Source organism: Ascaphus truei, chromosome 11 (genome assembly GCF_040206685.1).
Source record: "Ascaphus truei isolate aAscTru1 chromosome 11, aAscTru1.hap1, whole genome shotgun sequence".
Taxonomy (NCBI): Eukaryota; Metazoa; Chordata; class Amphibia; order Anura; family Ascaphidae; genus Ascaphus; species Ascaphus truei.
The window spans coordinates 60,073,832-60,090,150 of NC_134493.1; the positions used below are offsets into that span (position 1 = coordinate 60,073,832).

The 16,319-nt window shown below is 46.4% G+C and overlaps 1 protein-coding gene across 2 annotated transcripts; it reads right to left on the minus strand.

Annotated features, from left to right (window-relative positions):
• Positions 1-11,477: 11,477 nt before the first annotated feature.
• Positions 11,478-15,543, minus strand: LOC142463014 (mas-related G-protein coupled receptor member H-like). Of its 2 annotated transcripts, XR_012787335.1 has the most exons (3): positions 15,017-15,543; positions 11,935-13,724; positions 11,478-11,866 (listed from the first exon to the last, which is right to left on the minus strand). XR_012787335.1 is itself a non-coding variant. In XM_075565208.1 (2 exons), the coding sequence occupies exon 2, from the start codon at positions 13,686-13,688 to the stop codon at positions 12,753-12,755; it is 936 nt and encodes a 311-aa protein (XP_075421323.1). In that variant the 5' UTR covers positions 13,689-13,724; positions 15,017-15,543; the 3' UTR covers positions 11,478-12,752. The 2 variants fall into 2 exon arrangements, 1 of the variants encoding a protein (XP_075421323.1); XM_075565208.1 differs by having other exon boundaries at positions 11,478-13,724.
• Between the last annotated feature and the right edge of the window lie 776 nt (positions 15,544-16,319).

Genomic DNA, 16,319 nt, shown 5'->3' on the forward strand with positions numbered 1-16,319 from the left:
TAAACCAATATCACATAGACGTAGGGAGGGCGCCGGAGGCCTAAATGCCAGCGATATCTGTATATAATCATGATGATCTATCACTGAGCATGGGGGAGACTGGAAGCCGAATGGGAGAGAGCTTCCCATATCAGGAGTTAGGGACAGTGAGTAGGGTTGCCAGGTGTCCAATATTGAACCAGACTGTCCTGTATTTGGACATTCTGTCCAGTAAAAAAATAGAGGTACCTGGACATAGTAACCTGACGCACCTTTCACCATGGAGTCCAGTATTTTTGGAGAAGCCACCTGACAACCCTAACAGTGAGCGGAGACAAGTATCGCAGAGAAATGAGGAATCCGGAAAAATGTGCAATGAACAGATCTGAACGCTGGTGCAATATCAGTTTATTGTGACCTTATTCTTCATACAGTATACAGCAAGATAAAGACATTTACACACCACTGGAGACTGAAGCCCGAATATATATATATATATATATATATATATATATATATATATATATATATATATATATATATATAGTACGTTACCTTCCAGCAAGCAGCGGAACAGCAAAGAGAGGCAGCACTCAGCGGTAAGTATACAAAGAATTGTATTGTTAACAGAAACAAAAGACGTTTCGATCCTACAGAGGGATCTTCTTCCTGGGGTGTACTGTTCCACTGCATATACATATATATATATATATATATATATATATATGCCCAAGCTCTTCAGATGAGCCATTGTTGCGGTTCTGGTAGGGAGAGTCTTGCGCTGGGTGCACCTTGAAAATCGGCAACAGTCTCGTTCCACCAACTCACGCATCCGTGGCCAGGAGAAACTGTCTCTGACCAGTCCAAAGTTCTTCTCCACTCCGAGATGTCCATGTTCATCGTGCAATGACCTCAGGACAATATGTTGTAGGTTCCTGGGCAGGACCCGTTGTCTATCCGGGTGGTTGTGTTATTATACCACCCGATAGAGTAGACCATTGTCAATCTCAAATTTGTCCGCTTCTCGCATGAGGATGCTGACCATGTCGCTGGGGGCACGTTTCAGGATTGCAGGCTTGTTTTTCTGAACTGCCTGATGGATAATGCCAGCCACGGGATCCCGTATCTGATATTGTACCATATCCTTCCATGCGATGATCTTATCTGGGATAATGTTCACACCATCTGGGTCACAGTAAGAGGTGGGGATGGCCTTGGATTGGCATCCTAATGAATCTGCGACACTCAGTTCAGAGAAAGCCACTTCATTTCCCACGACAGCTGCAGTATTGCGCATAACTCGCATCCCTGGTCCAGGGATCTCCTCCCAGAGGTAATAGTCCGGAGTGACATTTAGTCACGTTCTTCGGGACAAGGCATCAGCCCCGATGTTCAGGGGCCCTGGCTTGTACTTCAAGGCCATCTGTGGCCGGTGGCATCCAGCTTGGCGTATGTTAATATGTATGTTAACAGATTGTTATCCATCCTCACTTCGAAAGTGACGCCGTAAAGGTAATCATGGAATTTATCCACGATTGCCCACTTGAGAGCGAGAAACGCCATCTTATGTACCGGATAATTTTGCCCGCTGGTCAGGCTGCGGCAGACGTAGGCCACTGGTCAGATGCCAGCCGGATACTTTTGGTGAAGTACAAAACCTAGACCATTGAGACTTGCGTCTACATGCAGAATGTAGGGCTGTTCTGGATCAGCATAAGCGAGAATGGGTGCCTCAGTTAAGCTTTTCTTCAGCCCAATTAAAGCCTTCTAACAGTCAGTCATCCATTTGTCGTCGAACGGCTATCTGGCAGAGGTGGCTTTCCGCCCGGTGTCTTTGGGGTATATTTTTAGGAGGTTGTTGAGGGCTTTTGCATTACTTGAATACCCCTCCACAAAGCGGCGATAGTAACCACAGAAGCAGAAGAAAGAGTGTAGCTCCATGACGTTCTCGGGTCGTGGCCAATTCACCATGACTTCCACTTTGGCCGGATCAATGGCGATCCCATTGGCTGACACAATGTGTCCCACGAAGGTCACAGAGGTGTGGCAGAACCGGAACTTGTCTAGGGACAGTTTCAGGACTTCTCGACCCAGATGGTCCAGCACTTTTAGCTTCCGTTCTTCATGTTCTTCCAAGGTCTTTCCAAAGACGATGATATTGTCCAGGTAGACCAAACATTCCCAATGGTTAATGTCGCCGATGGTTTTCTCCATTTGGCGCTGAAATGTCGCAGGGGCTCCACAGATGCCTTGAGGCATGCGTGTAAATTGATAGAAGCCCAGGGGACAGACAAAGGTGGTCTTCTCCTGGTCTTCTGCACTCATCGGTACCTGGTATTACCCAGATCACAAGTCGAGAACACTGAACCACTGACTCCCATTCAGCATGTTTAGTATCTCCTCTATTCTTGGAAGAGTGTACAGGTCAGGTACGGTTCAGAGTCCTGTAGTCGACGCACAGTTGTACCGACCCATTCTTCTTTCTCACCACCACGATAGGCGAGACGAATGGACTCCAGGACTCAGTCACTATCCCTGCTGTCTCCATCTCTTGTAAGACATTTCTCACATCGTCCACATCCCAAGGGGCGATGCGACGAGAACGTTTGCAGAAGAGGGTGGCGTCACTTAGCCGGATAGTGTGTTGGGTGTGTTGGCTGCAGCCCACGTCCATCTCACTTGTGGAGAATACGGCCCGGCATTCATCCAATCTGGCCATTTGTCGTCTTTTTTACACTCGGCCGGCAGTGTTTAATCTCCGAAGTTGAATGTCAGCCCGGCTGGCTGCTCGGACGCTTACCAGCGCCTCCACATTCATAGGGTGCAACTTGCCAGTGTTCAACTGCAGGATCTCCTGCCGAACCTTCACTACCCCATTACTGAGCCCCCACTGTTTCACGTGCTCCGCCGACTGTAAGGATCGGTGTTTGAGATGTTGATTGTAGAACTCTCTGTAAACAATGATCACTTGTGACCCAGTGTCCAGCAACGCTGATGAATAAACACCGTCCACAAGGATGCGTATGATGGTGGCGGGTCCCACCCGACTGTAAGCGTCCAATGGTGGGGTTCCATCGGTGAGTTTGGTTCGGGAGGGGTTTCGGCAGTTACGGAAGATGTTTCGGTCACCTGGACTCCACAGCTCATTAGGATAGACAGTCCTAGTGGAGGAGTTTTTTTTCTCTGGGCAGGCCCGTGACGTGACCCTTCTGGCCACAGTGGTAACAGATGATGTTACTGAGGTCCCCGTCGGTCCTATAAGTAGGGGATGTTCTCCCGGATGCGCTGGGTTTGCTGTTAGGAGGTTTGGGAGGAAGGTCATCCTCCGTACTGTAGGTTTCTTTGAACTTCGGAGCAGAGACTCCCTTGGGTTCACCCTTGTGGGTCTGTTGGTGCGAGTCGTAGATCGGTCTTCTCGAGATGGGTCGCGAGTTAACCCAGGATGCTGGAATTAGAGGATGACCTCCTAATCTTGGATCCATTCCATGAGATCCTCGTAGTTGGGAGGGCATGAACATGGTGTGGATTTAGTTTTAACAATTTGACGGCTGAGTAGGGCACCCCAGGTCTGAGATCTCAGCAGCGCCTCCAATTGTAGAACTGCTTCTGCCTCCAGGCCTCCCCCCCCCTCTCTGCTCCCCGCCTCCATGATATTTACCCTGGCTACAGTCCTGTGTGGTGCTCGGTATCTGTTTGGCTCAGGAGATGCTGAGTCTTCCGCGATGACATGGGGATAAAGGATAGGCTTGTGGGGTGATACTGGATGTTCTTTCTTGGTGTCAGTGCCTCCAGCCATAGTGGGCTCCAGTAGAAATGAAGGCAATCCCCACCATGACAGTCTTTTATCCCCATACATCTGTCTAATAGATTGCGACTCAGCCAGATATATAAAAAGGGATGGTCTTTATTCTGCAGCCACTGCATGATGTTATTACAGCGATTGCAATCAGTTGGCAGGATAGCTTCCAGGCACCTGGATGGTACAGGCCTGCTGGTAATGATGAGGCCTTACTAGAGAAGTGGTTGCACCCAGCCCATGAGGGCTGAGCACGTCTGCCTCCCAGCTGGGAGGAGACTTGGCTTACACCCTCATCCCTTGCGGGGGAAGAGGGAACTGCCTGAACCCCACCCTGTGAGGGCTGGTTACATCTCTATAATTTAGGATACCTCCTCTATAGTGCAAATGGGGAGGGCACAGGCTCTGCATCGTTATTTGACAGACACAGACTCCCATGTCATCTCCACTTCTGTCACTCACAGAGGCTGCAGGAGGGGGAAACCCCCACAGGATAGCCTGTCACGGTCTGGATCTTACTAGAACTTACGTGACAGGGAAGGCAGAAAGATAGCTAGCCCAGCCAAGGCTATTCATTTATGGAAAACAAAAGAACAGGTCCTGCGCCCCTACCAAATTGGGATAAAATATACCAGTCACATGTTTACATTTAGATCCTACGTCTGTGTGACAAAGGAGTCATTTGGCTGCATCTTTTGATCAAAATATGATTCAATTCTGCCAACCTCGTCCCGGTAACCTCCGATTAGCAGCTACCTACACTCAATATATGTCATTTCTTATTGTCATATGGACTCAACGTTGTGAAATATGTGAACTGAAGGGGTTAAATAAATGAAGTTTTGTCATTCAGTGCAATTAAAAGCTGGCCACAGCCAGTCTCAGAGTTTCCTTATTATAAAGGTAACCTGCGGGGGCACAAATACCCTGGTGTGAAATATTAATACTTACACAGATCTCTTCTCTCTGTCAGCCTTAGGCTGCGGCCCCACTGAGGCCCCACTGCACGCCCGCCTTGTGACCTGGCGGCGCGTGCAGAGCGCTATACCGCGATCTGCAGGCGGCGTTCTGAGGAGCGGGGGGCGTGGCCAAAATGGGCTGTGTGGGTGCGGCTATGACGAGGGGGCGGGGCCACGACGCCGGCCAAACTATAAAAAAAAACCATGCCCCCCAACACACACTACACACACACACGGAGCTCAGCAGAATTCTCCCACCCCCTTGCTCTCGCCCCCCTCGCCCTCCCCCCCTTCGCTCCCACTCCCCCGCCTCTCTGATTGGCTCCCTGCCACACCACGTGATGCGCCGCCGCCCGGGATCACAAACTGGCTGTAGCCCCTGTCGGCTGATGCGTCACAGTGCGCAGTGAGCAAGGAGGGACCGGGGACAGCCAGGGAGCAGGTAAGGGGCTGCTGAGAGACGCGCGCACGGCCGCACTGGGGACCTAGCCTAACACACTCACCTGCTCTTCAGTGGAGGGTGATGCGCAGACTGACAATGAGGCGTGTTCTACCTTTATGCTAATTGGAGAATTGGTAGGGGCTTTATCCTGAAGGGAGGAGCCATACACCTCCAAGGGACTGCTCTGTAACTAACCTAACGTATCAGTAACACCACAATTAAATGCGCTTATGGCGTATGCAGCATGGAAAAGAATTGGCCTAACATTTGTGGAAGACTGTACATATTACCACACTCCTCCCATTAGAAGTATGCTGCTGGTACAGTATATACAAAGACACATCACGAAAATCAAATGACTAGGAAGGAGACCATGCACTACAGCAAGATGAAAAATAAAGGTATTTAATCCATATCCACAGGTATAAATTAAATACCCTACTATTTATGACAATGCTCTTGCCAATTGTGTGCTTTCGCTCCCATTTGTTCTGTATGTATGTATGTATGTATGTATGTATGTATGTATGTATGTGTGTATTTATATATATATATATATATATATATATATAAATACACACATACATACATACTGTGACAAACGGCTTACTCCGGGGCTCCGCCGTCTGTCCGGGACTGTTAGAACACGGTCTTTTAGGGTAGGTTAAATGATGAGACGTCACGTACTGTTCCTTTAAACAGGCTATGCCTGGTTTATTCAGTCCCAGGCACTGAGACTGCCACAGTTTAAACAGAAAACAAAGCCAAACAAAAAGCTGCTCGTCTGAGCGATAACTTAAACTTAGATGTCCCTGACTCAGAGTTGGAAGTGGCTTGTCCACTTCCACCAACAAAATAAGTACCTTTGCAGTCTTTAGACAAACTAACAGAATGAATGAAGCGATTTGGGAAAGAGGCTTTCTCACCCCTCTGCAGTTCAGCAGCCTTCCAGGCTCTTGGGCGGGGCCCAGAGGAAACAGGAAACAGGTCTTATATACCTGAACTCTAATCAGCATGACAGGTGACAGAAAACAGGCAGCAGACAAACTGTGGAATGGAGTGCCTGTACCACGAGGCTGCCCTGTTCAGCTTAGACAGGACAGAAACTGTTCAGTATCCTGGGAGCCCTGTATATGGAGTTTATTACCAACCCCTGGTTTCTGTCACATATCCTCCCCCCCAGCTCAGACCTCGAGGGGTGAGCGACCATGGATATTAGGGAGTGCATCCTTGACAACCCGTTGGCATTGCCATGTTTGTGCCCCGACCTGTGTTCCACAGAAAATTTAAAGGGCTGTAGGCTTAGGAACCACCTGGTCACCCTAGCGTTCTTCTCCCTATTTTGACACATCCAGGTAAGGGGTGCATGATCTGTGACCAATCGGAACTTTCTCCCCAACAGATAATACTTGAGTGTCTCTACAGCCCACTTTATTGCGAGACACTCTTTCTCGACTATGGAGTAATTTTTCTCCTGGGGATTTAGTTTCCTACTTAAATAAAGGATGGGGTGCTCCTCCCCTTGAGACTCCTGGGAGAGTACCGCCCCCAGCCCTACCTCAGATGCGTCGGTTTGGACTACGAACTCTTTGGAGAAGTCAGGTGTGACCAACACTAGTTGGGCACAGAGAGCTTCTTTCAGGCTTCTAAAGGCCTGTTCGGCTTCGGGGGACCACTTTACCATTAGCGGTCCTCTTGCTTTTGTGAGGTCGGTTAGTGGGGTTGCCTTAGTTGCAAAATTGGGAATAAACCTCCTATAGTAGCCAATTAACCCCAAAAAGGTCCTTACTTGTTTTTTTGTGACTGGCCTTGGCCAATTTTGTATCGCCTCTACTTTGAGTGTTTGTGGTTTGAGTAACCCTCTACCAATAGAATACCCCAGATACTTGGCCTCCTCCAGACCAATAGTGCATTTAGCGGGGTTAGCAGTTAGTCCAGCAGAACGAACTGCGTCGAGCACAGCTTGGACCTTTGGAAGGTGGGACTGCCAATCTTCACTATGGATTACCACATCATCCAGGTAGGCGGCAGCGTACCGAACATGTGGTTTTAAAATTTTATCCATCATTCTTTGGAATGTGGCGGGAGCTCCATGTAAGCCAAAAGGCAGCACCTTATATTGAAAGAGGCCGTCTGGGGTTGAGAAGGCTGTTTTTTCTTTTGCCCTTTCTGTGAGGGGAACCTGCCAGTACCCTTTTGTTAGGTCTAGGGTTGTGAGATATCGGGCTTTGCCCAGTCTCTCTACAAGTTCATCCACCCTGGGCATAGGATAAGTATCAAATTTTGACACCGCGTTTAGTTTCCGGTAGTCATTACAAAACCTTGTTGTACCGTCTGGCTTTGGGACTAAAACTATAGGGCTGTTCCACCCACTTTGGGATTCCTCAATTACGCCTAGTTTTAGCATTTTTTTAACCTCTAAACTTATAGCCTCTCTCTTGGCCTCTGGGATTCGGTACGGTTTAAGGTTAACTCGGACCCCCGGTTCAGAGACTATGTCATGTTTAATTACGTTAGTTTTACCTGGCTGTGTAGAGAAGATTTCTTTGTTCCTTCTCACTAAACTCTGGACCTCTCGTTTCTGATGCACGGACAGTGTTTCAGCTATGCTAACCTCTGGGTCAGTTTCTTGATTCTCTGACGGACCTGGGGGTACTAGGGTTAACAAGACCTCTCTATCTTTCCAGGGCTTGAGTAGGTTTATATGGTAAATTTGCTCAGGTTTCCTCCTACCTGGCTGCCTTACCCTATAATTTACTTCTCCCACTCTTTCCAAGACCTCATATGGCCCATGCCATTTAGCAAGGAATTTACTCTCCACGGTGGGAACCAGAACTAGTACCCTATCACCTGGAAAAAAAATTCTGACCCTAGCACCCTTATTATACGTATTCCTTTGTGCTTCTTGAGCTTTCTCCATGTGTTCCCTCACTATGGGTAGGACTGCAGCAATGCGGTCCTGCATTTGGGCAACATGCTCTATTACACTTCTGTAAGGGGTAACCTCGTGTTCCCAAGTTTCTTTGGCTATATCCAGTAAGCCCCTTGGATGTCGGCCATACAATAGTTCAAACGGGGAGAAGCCTGTGGATGACTGGGGAACTTCCCTAATGGCAAATAACAGGTATGGTAACAAACAGTCCCAGTTTTTCCCATCCTTATCGACCGCCCGGCGTAACATGCTCTTTAAGGTTTTATTGAACCTTTCCACTAAACCATCTGTTTGTGGATGATAGACTGAGGTTCTGAGATGCTTGATTTTTAGGAGTTTACATAGCTCTTTTGTTACTTGGGACATAAATGGTGTTCCCTGGTCAGATAAGATCTCTTTAGGAATTCCGACCCGGGAAAACAGAAGTACTAACTCTTTTGCTATGTTTTTAGCAGAGGTGCTACGTAGGGGAACTGCCTCCGGATATCGGGTAGCATTATCTAATATTACCAATATATGCTGATGTCCCCTAGCAGACTTTATTAGGGGTCCTACTAGATCCATAGCAATCCGGTCAAATGGTACCTCTATTATGGGAAGGGGTACCAATGGGCTGCGGTATGCTTTGAACGGGGCGGTGATCTGACATTCTGGGCATGAGGAACAATAGTTTGTAATTTCTGCCAGAACCCCAGGCCAATAAAAGCTTCGGAGAACCTTTTCTTTTGTCTTTTCCACCCCTAGGTGTCCCCCCAATGGATGACTATGTGCGAGGTGTAATACTACGTTACGGAATGTCCGTGGTACCAACAATTGTTTAGTTGTAACTGATTTTCTTTTATCAACCCGATATACTAGGTCGTTCTCTACCTCGAAGTAGGGGTAAGCAAGTGACCTATCTGGTTGGCCATGAGTACTATTCTGGTCCCGTATATTTCCCCTTGCTACCGCTAATGTGGGGTCCTCCCACTGGGCCTTCTTAAAACTCCCAGGACTGACCTCTAGGTCAGCGAGGGTCTTATCCTGTACTGGGGTGGTAAGTGCCTGATCACCATCTTGATTTGGGGTATTCCCTACCAAAGTAGTGATGGGGAAGGGAATTTCAAAGCACTCCTCCTTTTCCCCCTTCTTATTTGGGCCCTCGTCAACCTCCATTTCTGAAAAAGGGAAAGGATTTGTTTCTTCTAACACTTCGTTATGGTCTGCTATTGAACTCTGGGCGCTATTCTGAGCTGGGGACCACATTTTTAGAAAATGGGGAAAGTCGGTCCCTATTAACACATCATGTGCCAGTTTGGGTACAACACCCACCTTGAAATCTAAAGAACCAAATTCTGTTTAAAAAAAAACATCAACAGTGGAATATTCATGATTATCCCCATGTATACAACAAATTGCCACTCTTTGTGAACTGTTTACCTGTTTCTTCTTAATGGGCAATAGGTATTCGGACACTAGTGTGACCATACTCCCAGAGTCAAGAAGTGCCCGAACCCTCTTACCATTAACCTTTACAAATGCCCACAGATGGTTATTCAAGGGGTCCTCTGGGCTAGGGCCCATACATTGGGACAACAGCGAATAAGGTTCCACGCTGTTGCATTGCATGGGCTCATCATTTAGTGGGCAGATTTTTGCTGTGTGGCCCCTCTCATGACAATTTACACATTTAGGTACATAGTCTGTGTCCCACTTAGAGCCTTTTCCCGGCTCCCCATGTTGGCTATTACCCTTAGTGTGCGAACCACTGTTGCTGGAGCAGCGTGAAGGTGGTCGCCGCTCTTCAGCGCCCCTTAACCCCGGTACCCTTTTACCGTCTCTGGAAGAGTCCTGGAACCTCGGATAGTGGGGTTGCTCCACGACTGTGGGTTGCGGGTGCTTTTCTGCTGCACTGTACCTTTCTACAAGGGCCACAAGCTCATCCGCATTGTGGGGGTCACTCCGACTGACCCAACGGCGTAAGGCAGAGGGAAGTTTCCTCAAGAACTGGTCCATGACCAACCGTTCCACGATGTGGCTTGCTGAGTTGATCTCGGGTTGTAGCCACTTCCGGGCGAGGTGGATGAGGTCATACATCTGGCTTCGGGTGGCTTTATCCATCGTGAAGGACCATGCGTGAAACCTTTGGGCACGAACAGCCGTGGTTACGCCGAGGCGGGCGAGGATCTCGAACTTCAATTTTGCATAGACGTTAGCTTCGGCTGGCTCTAGATCAAAGTAAGCCTTCTGGGGTTCGCCGCTTAGGAAGGGTGCGATTAGACCAGCCCACTCAGCTTCTGGCCATCCCTCTCTCTGTGCCGTGCGTTCAAACGTGAGAAGATAGGCTTCCACATCATCCGAGGGTCCCATCTTCTGAAGGTAGTGGCTTGCCCTGGTCATTTTCGGAACTGGGGCTGCCTCTGCCAGTGGAAGGTTACTGATAGTCCCCCTCAGGATCTCGAGTTCCTGCTGTAAGCCCTGAGCGAACCGCTTTTGCTCCTCTCTCAGCAGGCGGTTTGTCTCTTGCTGGTTTGCATTAGTCTCTTGCTGGGTTATTAACAGCTGTCGCTGGGTTTCACTCGCCTGTTGCTGGGCTTCATTCGCGTCTTTCTGGACAGCGACATTGCGTACCAGCGCACTCACCACGTCTTCCATCTTGTTTGGAGAGAGAGAAAAAAAAACCTTCTTTTTTTTTTTTTTTTTTTTTTTAATGTTCTTTAACCCCCAGACCTTTCAGTGTTCTGCCCGCATTCTCCACCATATGTGACAAACGGCTTACTCCGGGGCTCCGCCGTCTGTCCGGGACTGTTAGAACACGGTCTTTTAGGGTAGGTTAAATGATGAGACGTCACGTACTGTTCCTTTAAACAGGCTATGCCTGGTTTATTCAGTCCCAGGCACTGAGACTGCCACAGTTTAAACAGAAAACAAAGCCAAACAAAAAGCTGCTCGTCTGAGCGATAACTTAAACTTAGATGTCCCTGACTCAGAGTTGGAAGTGGCTTGTCCACTTCCACCAACAAAATAAGTACCTTTGCAGTCTTTAGACAAACTAACAGAATGAATGAAGCGATTTGGGAAAGAGGCTTTCTCACCCCTCTGCAGTTCAGCAGCCTTCCAGGCTCTTGGGCGGGGCTCAGAGGAAACAGGAAACAGGTCTTATATACCTGAACTCTAATCAGCATGACAGGTGACAGAAAACAGGCAGCAGACAAACTGTGGAATGGAGTGCCTGTACCACGAGGCTGCCCTGTTCAGCTTAGACAGGACAGAAACTGTTCAGTATCCTGGGAGCCCTGTATATGGAGTTTATTACCAACCCCTGGTTTCTGTCACAATACATACATACATACATACATACATACATACATACATATATACACACACACACACACACACACATATATTTAGTTATAAAAATGTTTTACCAGGAAGTAATGCATTGAGAGTTACCTCTCGTTTTCAAGTACAGTATGTCCTGGGCACAGAGTCATGATGACAGATACAGAACACACACACACGCACACGCACACACACACGTTTGTACATTATCTGGTTACATCAAACATTACAGAATGAGATAAGGAAATATACAGAATCATATAGCAAACAGACTATTTGCATGGATAGCAGGCGTAGCCTCAGTAAGGTATTTTGCATTTACAGAAATGAGTTTAACAACTTTTCTTTTAAGCGGTTACTCAATTCCGGTGTCTGACATTCCTGTGCAGAAGGAAGAGGCAATTAAATCCGCATTAAGGTGCAGTATGGCACGGTACCTGCGGGAGGGAGGACGCTTGGAGTTACATAGTAACAATTAAATCAGCATTAAGATGCAGTATGGTACCTGCGGGAGGGAGGACGCTTGGAGTTACATAGTAACAATTAAAGTGTTGCTTGTGTCAGCCCTTAATCTGTGTGATTACACACGCCTGCACGGAAATAGATCAGCCCCACACTTCCAGGAATCGGCATTTCTGACACCGCAGTGTAACTCCATAATATTCTGTAACAGGGCTCAGGTTTTCAGGATATCCCTGCTTCAGCACAGGCAGTGCAGACATAATGAATGAGCCACTTATTGAGCCACCTGTGCTGAAGCAGGCATATCCCGAAAGCCTGACCTGTTGGTGGCCCTTTAGGACTGGAGCTGACCGCACCTGTTCTGCAAACGGTGGCAAAGAAGATCCATGGTACCTACCCAGACAGAAGAGACCTGTGGCCCACTGGGGTGCCCTTAGCACAGCAAGAGAGAACCACTACCCTGTCTCCTCTCCCTTCTACAGGGTCACTCAGTAAAGCAGATCACAGGACAGATAAGAGAGAACCACTACCCTGTCTCCTCTCCCTTCTGCAGGTCACTCAGTAAAGCAGATCACAGGACAGATAAGAGAGGTGACCCATGTAATCTATCTATTGCAGTGTGTTATATTGTACACTGATTCAGTATACATTCCAATATTAACTGCTAGTCATTTCTCTTGAGGGGCAGATGCTGTTTCACATCTAGCAGAGGGCAGCTCGTTAATACCAGATCACTATGCAAACCCAATCATTGAAGGTAATTATTGAGGTCCAAATTCTCTCCGATTACCTCCCTCTTGGTTTTCCCAGACAACTTCTATCTGCCGTCAGATTGTTGAATTTTGCTTCTAATGTCGATTGTTATCCAGAGGCTTCTTGTTCTTCTTGTTGTGTTGAGCTTCCCACCTCCTCCCTGAAGACCCTTTCCAATGCCACCCTGATGGACGCTCTGTTCCTCCACCTCCCCACCACGATATAAATGTATGGATTTGCACTGGAGTTGATGGCTGAGCACAAGTTAACCACAACGTAGATGATGACCTTTACGGGACCTGAGGGAATTATTGCAAAAATGAGAAGCATCCTCATCACTCTAACTGGAACCAGCGAAATGAGGAAGGTTACAATGGCAGCTATGATGACAATGTAGAGTTTACGGGGACGACAACACTTTGAGCTCTTCTGGATCTCAACGAGAAGGAACAGACTGGAGAAGACCATGAGTATAGCTATGATAAGGTACAATATGGAGGTGAATATGTAGAGGGATTGGTATTCAGCCGAGATAAATTTTTCCAGTAGGGTTATCAAGATGGACAATCCCCACATTAACCCACACACTATGGTCGATAGGTGCTTTGGACGTTGACATCTGTACCAGATGGGGTAGAGAACAGCCAGACATCTTTCAATGCTGAGGGCCGCCAGTAGGAAGAGGCTTGAGTTAAACCCGAAATTATTCAGTAATTGCCCAAACATAGCAAACACCTTGTCATCTGTGGCTGATGTGGGCACGTTATTGTATAAACAGAGTAAGTACAAGGAGACCATGCAGCATCCCAGCAGGTAGAGGAAGTCTGCCACCGCCAAGTTCAGAATGTAGACAGTCGACTGGTTCCTTCTCATGCGAAAGAAGAGAAGCCGAAAGATGATTCCGTTTCCAACCAGACCAACGAGGGAGATGAGGACAGAGAGGAGGCAGATGGTAATCTGTATAGTTATCATCTTCGAGTCCTTCCCTGTAACATTGTGACGTGGTCCAGGCTCCGTGGTGTTCATAGACACGTTGAGGGCCATTATGAGAAGCACTGATACGTTGCAGCAATGTTCTTCCTTTGTAAGGAAAGAAAGGTTTTAGGCTCCTCGTTACTGATCTTAAGGTATAATCATGCCTTATAGTTACGAATAATGCTTTAATTAGGAAATATGCCATTGGAGCTAAGCATTGTACCTATAAACCAACCCATAAGTAGACATATTTATTCAAGATAAAACATACACATCATTGTAATGTCTCATTCAGGAAAGGTCACATGTCGACAATAGCACAGAGATTGCAGTTTTACACAAGTAAATGTTTATTTTAAGTAGGGGGGAGGGGGGTAAAAGTGTGCCCCTTCTTTTCCCCAAATATTGTACCCAGATGCTGCTGAAAATGTGTATTTACAAACCCCTGCCCCCTGCTGTAGGGATTTAAACCCTCATTTTGAAAGGTTGCTTTTTGGCAACCTAGCTATTTTTGGTAATATATTTAGAACATTTAATTCCATCGACATTTCTCCCTTTTGGGTTTCTCCTTTTTTAAGCCTTCAGTTACATAGTAGTTACATAGTTAAGAGGAGGATGAAAAACAACATATGTCAATTGTGTTCAAACTATGCTAAATTTAGACGACAGATACTTATCCTATGATTGTATTTACAGAATGTTGATCTAGAAGAAAGAAAACAAAATAACCAAGTGACACATAAATAAATTCCTTCCTGGCTCCTAAAAATTGGCAATCGGATTACTCCCTGGATCAGCATCCTTCCCATGTTTACTGATTTGGTATATCCCTGTATACCTTTCCTTTTTTTTAAAATAGGTCCAACATTTTTTTAACATATCTATTGTATCTGCCATCACAGTCTCCATGGGTAATAAATTCCACATTTTAACTGCTCTTACTGTAAAGAACCTTTCCTTTGTTGCTGCCGAAATCTCCTTTCCTCCAACCTTAAGGGATGGCCCCGAATCCTTTGTACTGCCGTTGGGATGAATAGTTCTTTTGAAAGCTCCTTGTATTGTCCCCCAATATATTTGTATATAGTTTTCATATCCCCTTGTGTGGAACCGTATCAAAAGCCTTTGCAAAATCTAAGTAGACCACATCAACTGCATTACCCTGGTCTAAATTCCTACTTACCTCCTGAAAGAAACAAATAAGTTTAGTTTAGCATGATATATCCTTCATAAATCCCTGCTGACAGGTATTCCTGAATATTCTGCCGTATTAAACCTTAAAGTAGCTTCCCCACTTTTGAAGTCAGGCTTACAGGTCTCTGTAGTAAATCAAAGATCTCATGGATAACATCTTTAAAATGAAGAATTATCTTAAAATTAAAAGTATTACAGCTACTTACCAAAAGCAAAAGCAGCCAACCGAGCAGGCAGATACAAAGATAACCAAGTTTGCTGAATGCTCCCTAAACACGATGATGCCAGAATCAGACTCAGCAATACCCGACATCCAGTAATAAAATGATAAACAAAGATATGTCAGTGACAGATTCTAACAAACAGACTCCGAATGATCACACGTGTAATTTGGTATGCGAGGGCGGACTTATTGTGACACACTATTATTGTCATTGTCTATGGGAAACATTCTATTGTGTAAAATATGGGAGTGGACCTGCCACTTCTTCCCTTGGCCACTATTAATGCAATACAGTACACAGCTGGAAATGAAAATAAGCACTGCGGGTGCTTACATACTGTACCGAACATTATGCAAGTTAAAAAATAATTTTTCTATAAAGGATAGGGTCAAAGCTTGCTGTTTTCCTGCAAACTTTGAACCACTGCAATTTCTGCTGAGTCTGTGAGAAAGATTGAGGAAATGTTTTTCAAGAAGTCTACCTCTTATGTTTCCTGGATAGACAATGCATACCTGGGTATCACGTTTTTTGACACCCTGTCAGTTCCTCTAATTGTCTTACAAAACAAGGAAGAAGGTCTACAACAAAGATGTGCTTATTTGAGGAATATCTTCGTGTCAGAATTATCCTTCTTTCACCTGACCTATATCTACTGTATAAGGTAATCATGAACTGTGACACAACTCCAAGATCCCCATATAAATAGTAACACTGTGACATAATGTTATATTCTCACAAAACCTACAAATGATGGTGACTCACCAACCCTATAAGCGTTACAAGTGAAGAGAGGCCTATAAACCATAAACCTGTTCAGCAAACCATGTTTACAGGGAATCCAAGCTGTTTTGCCCCGATCAAACCTCCATCGGTGTTTCGGTGCTACTTCCCTCCCCGAAGGGATTTCTCACCGCAGAGCACTACACAGCCATGCTAAGTCCCTTACCTTAAAAAAACCCCAATATTAACTCATAATACTAACACTGCCCCTTACCCTAAAACCTCTTACCCCAACCCCCTAGCCTAAAAACTTGAACTCCTTTCCCTAAAACCCATTACCCTAAACATCCCACCCCAAGCTCTCACCCTCAACCCTTTTCCCTAATCCCCTACCCTAAAACCCCTATCCTTAACCCCCTACCCCAACCGCTAAATTGACCCTTTAATTAACGTACCTTGGAGAAGCAGCGGGTGGCTGACCGTCCTACGACGGAGCATCTGTGGCCGAACGCCGGTGAAGACTTGGTCACATACCATACCTTGCTAACAAATCGTTAACACCTCC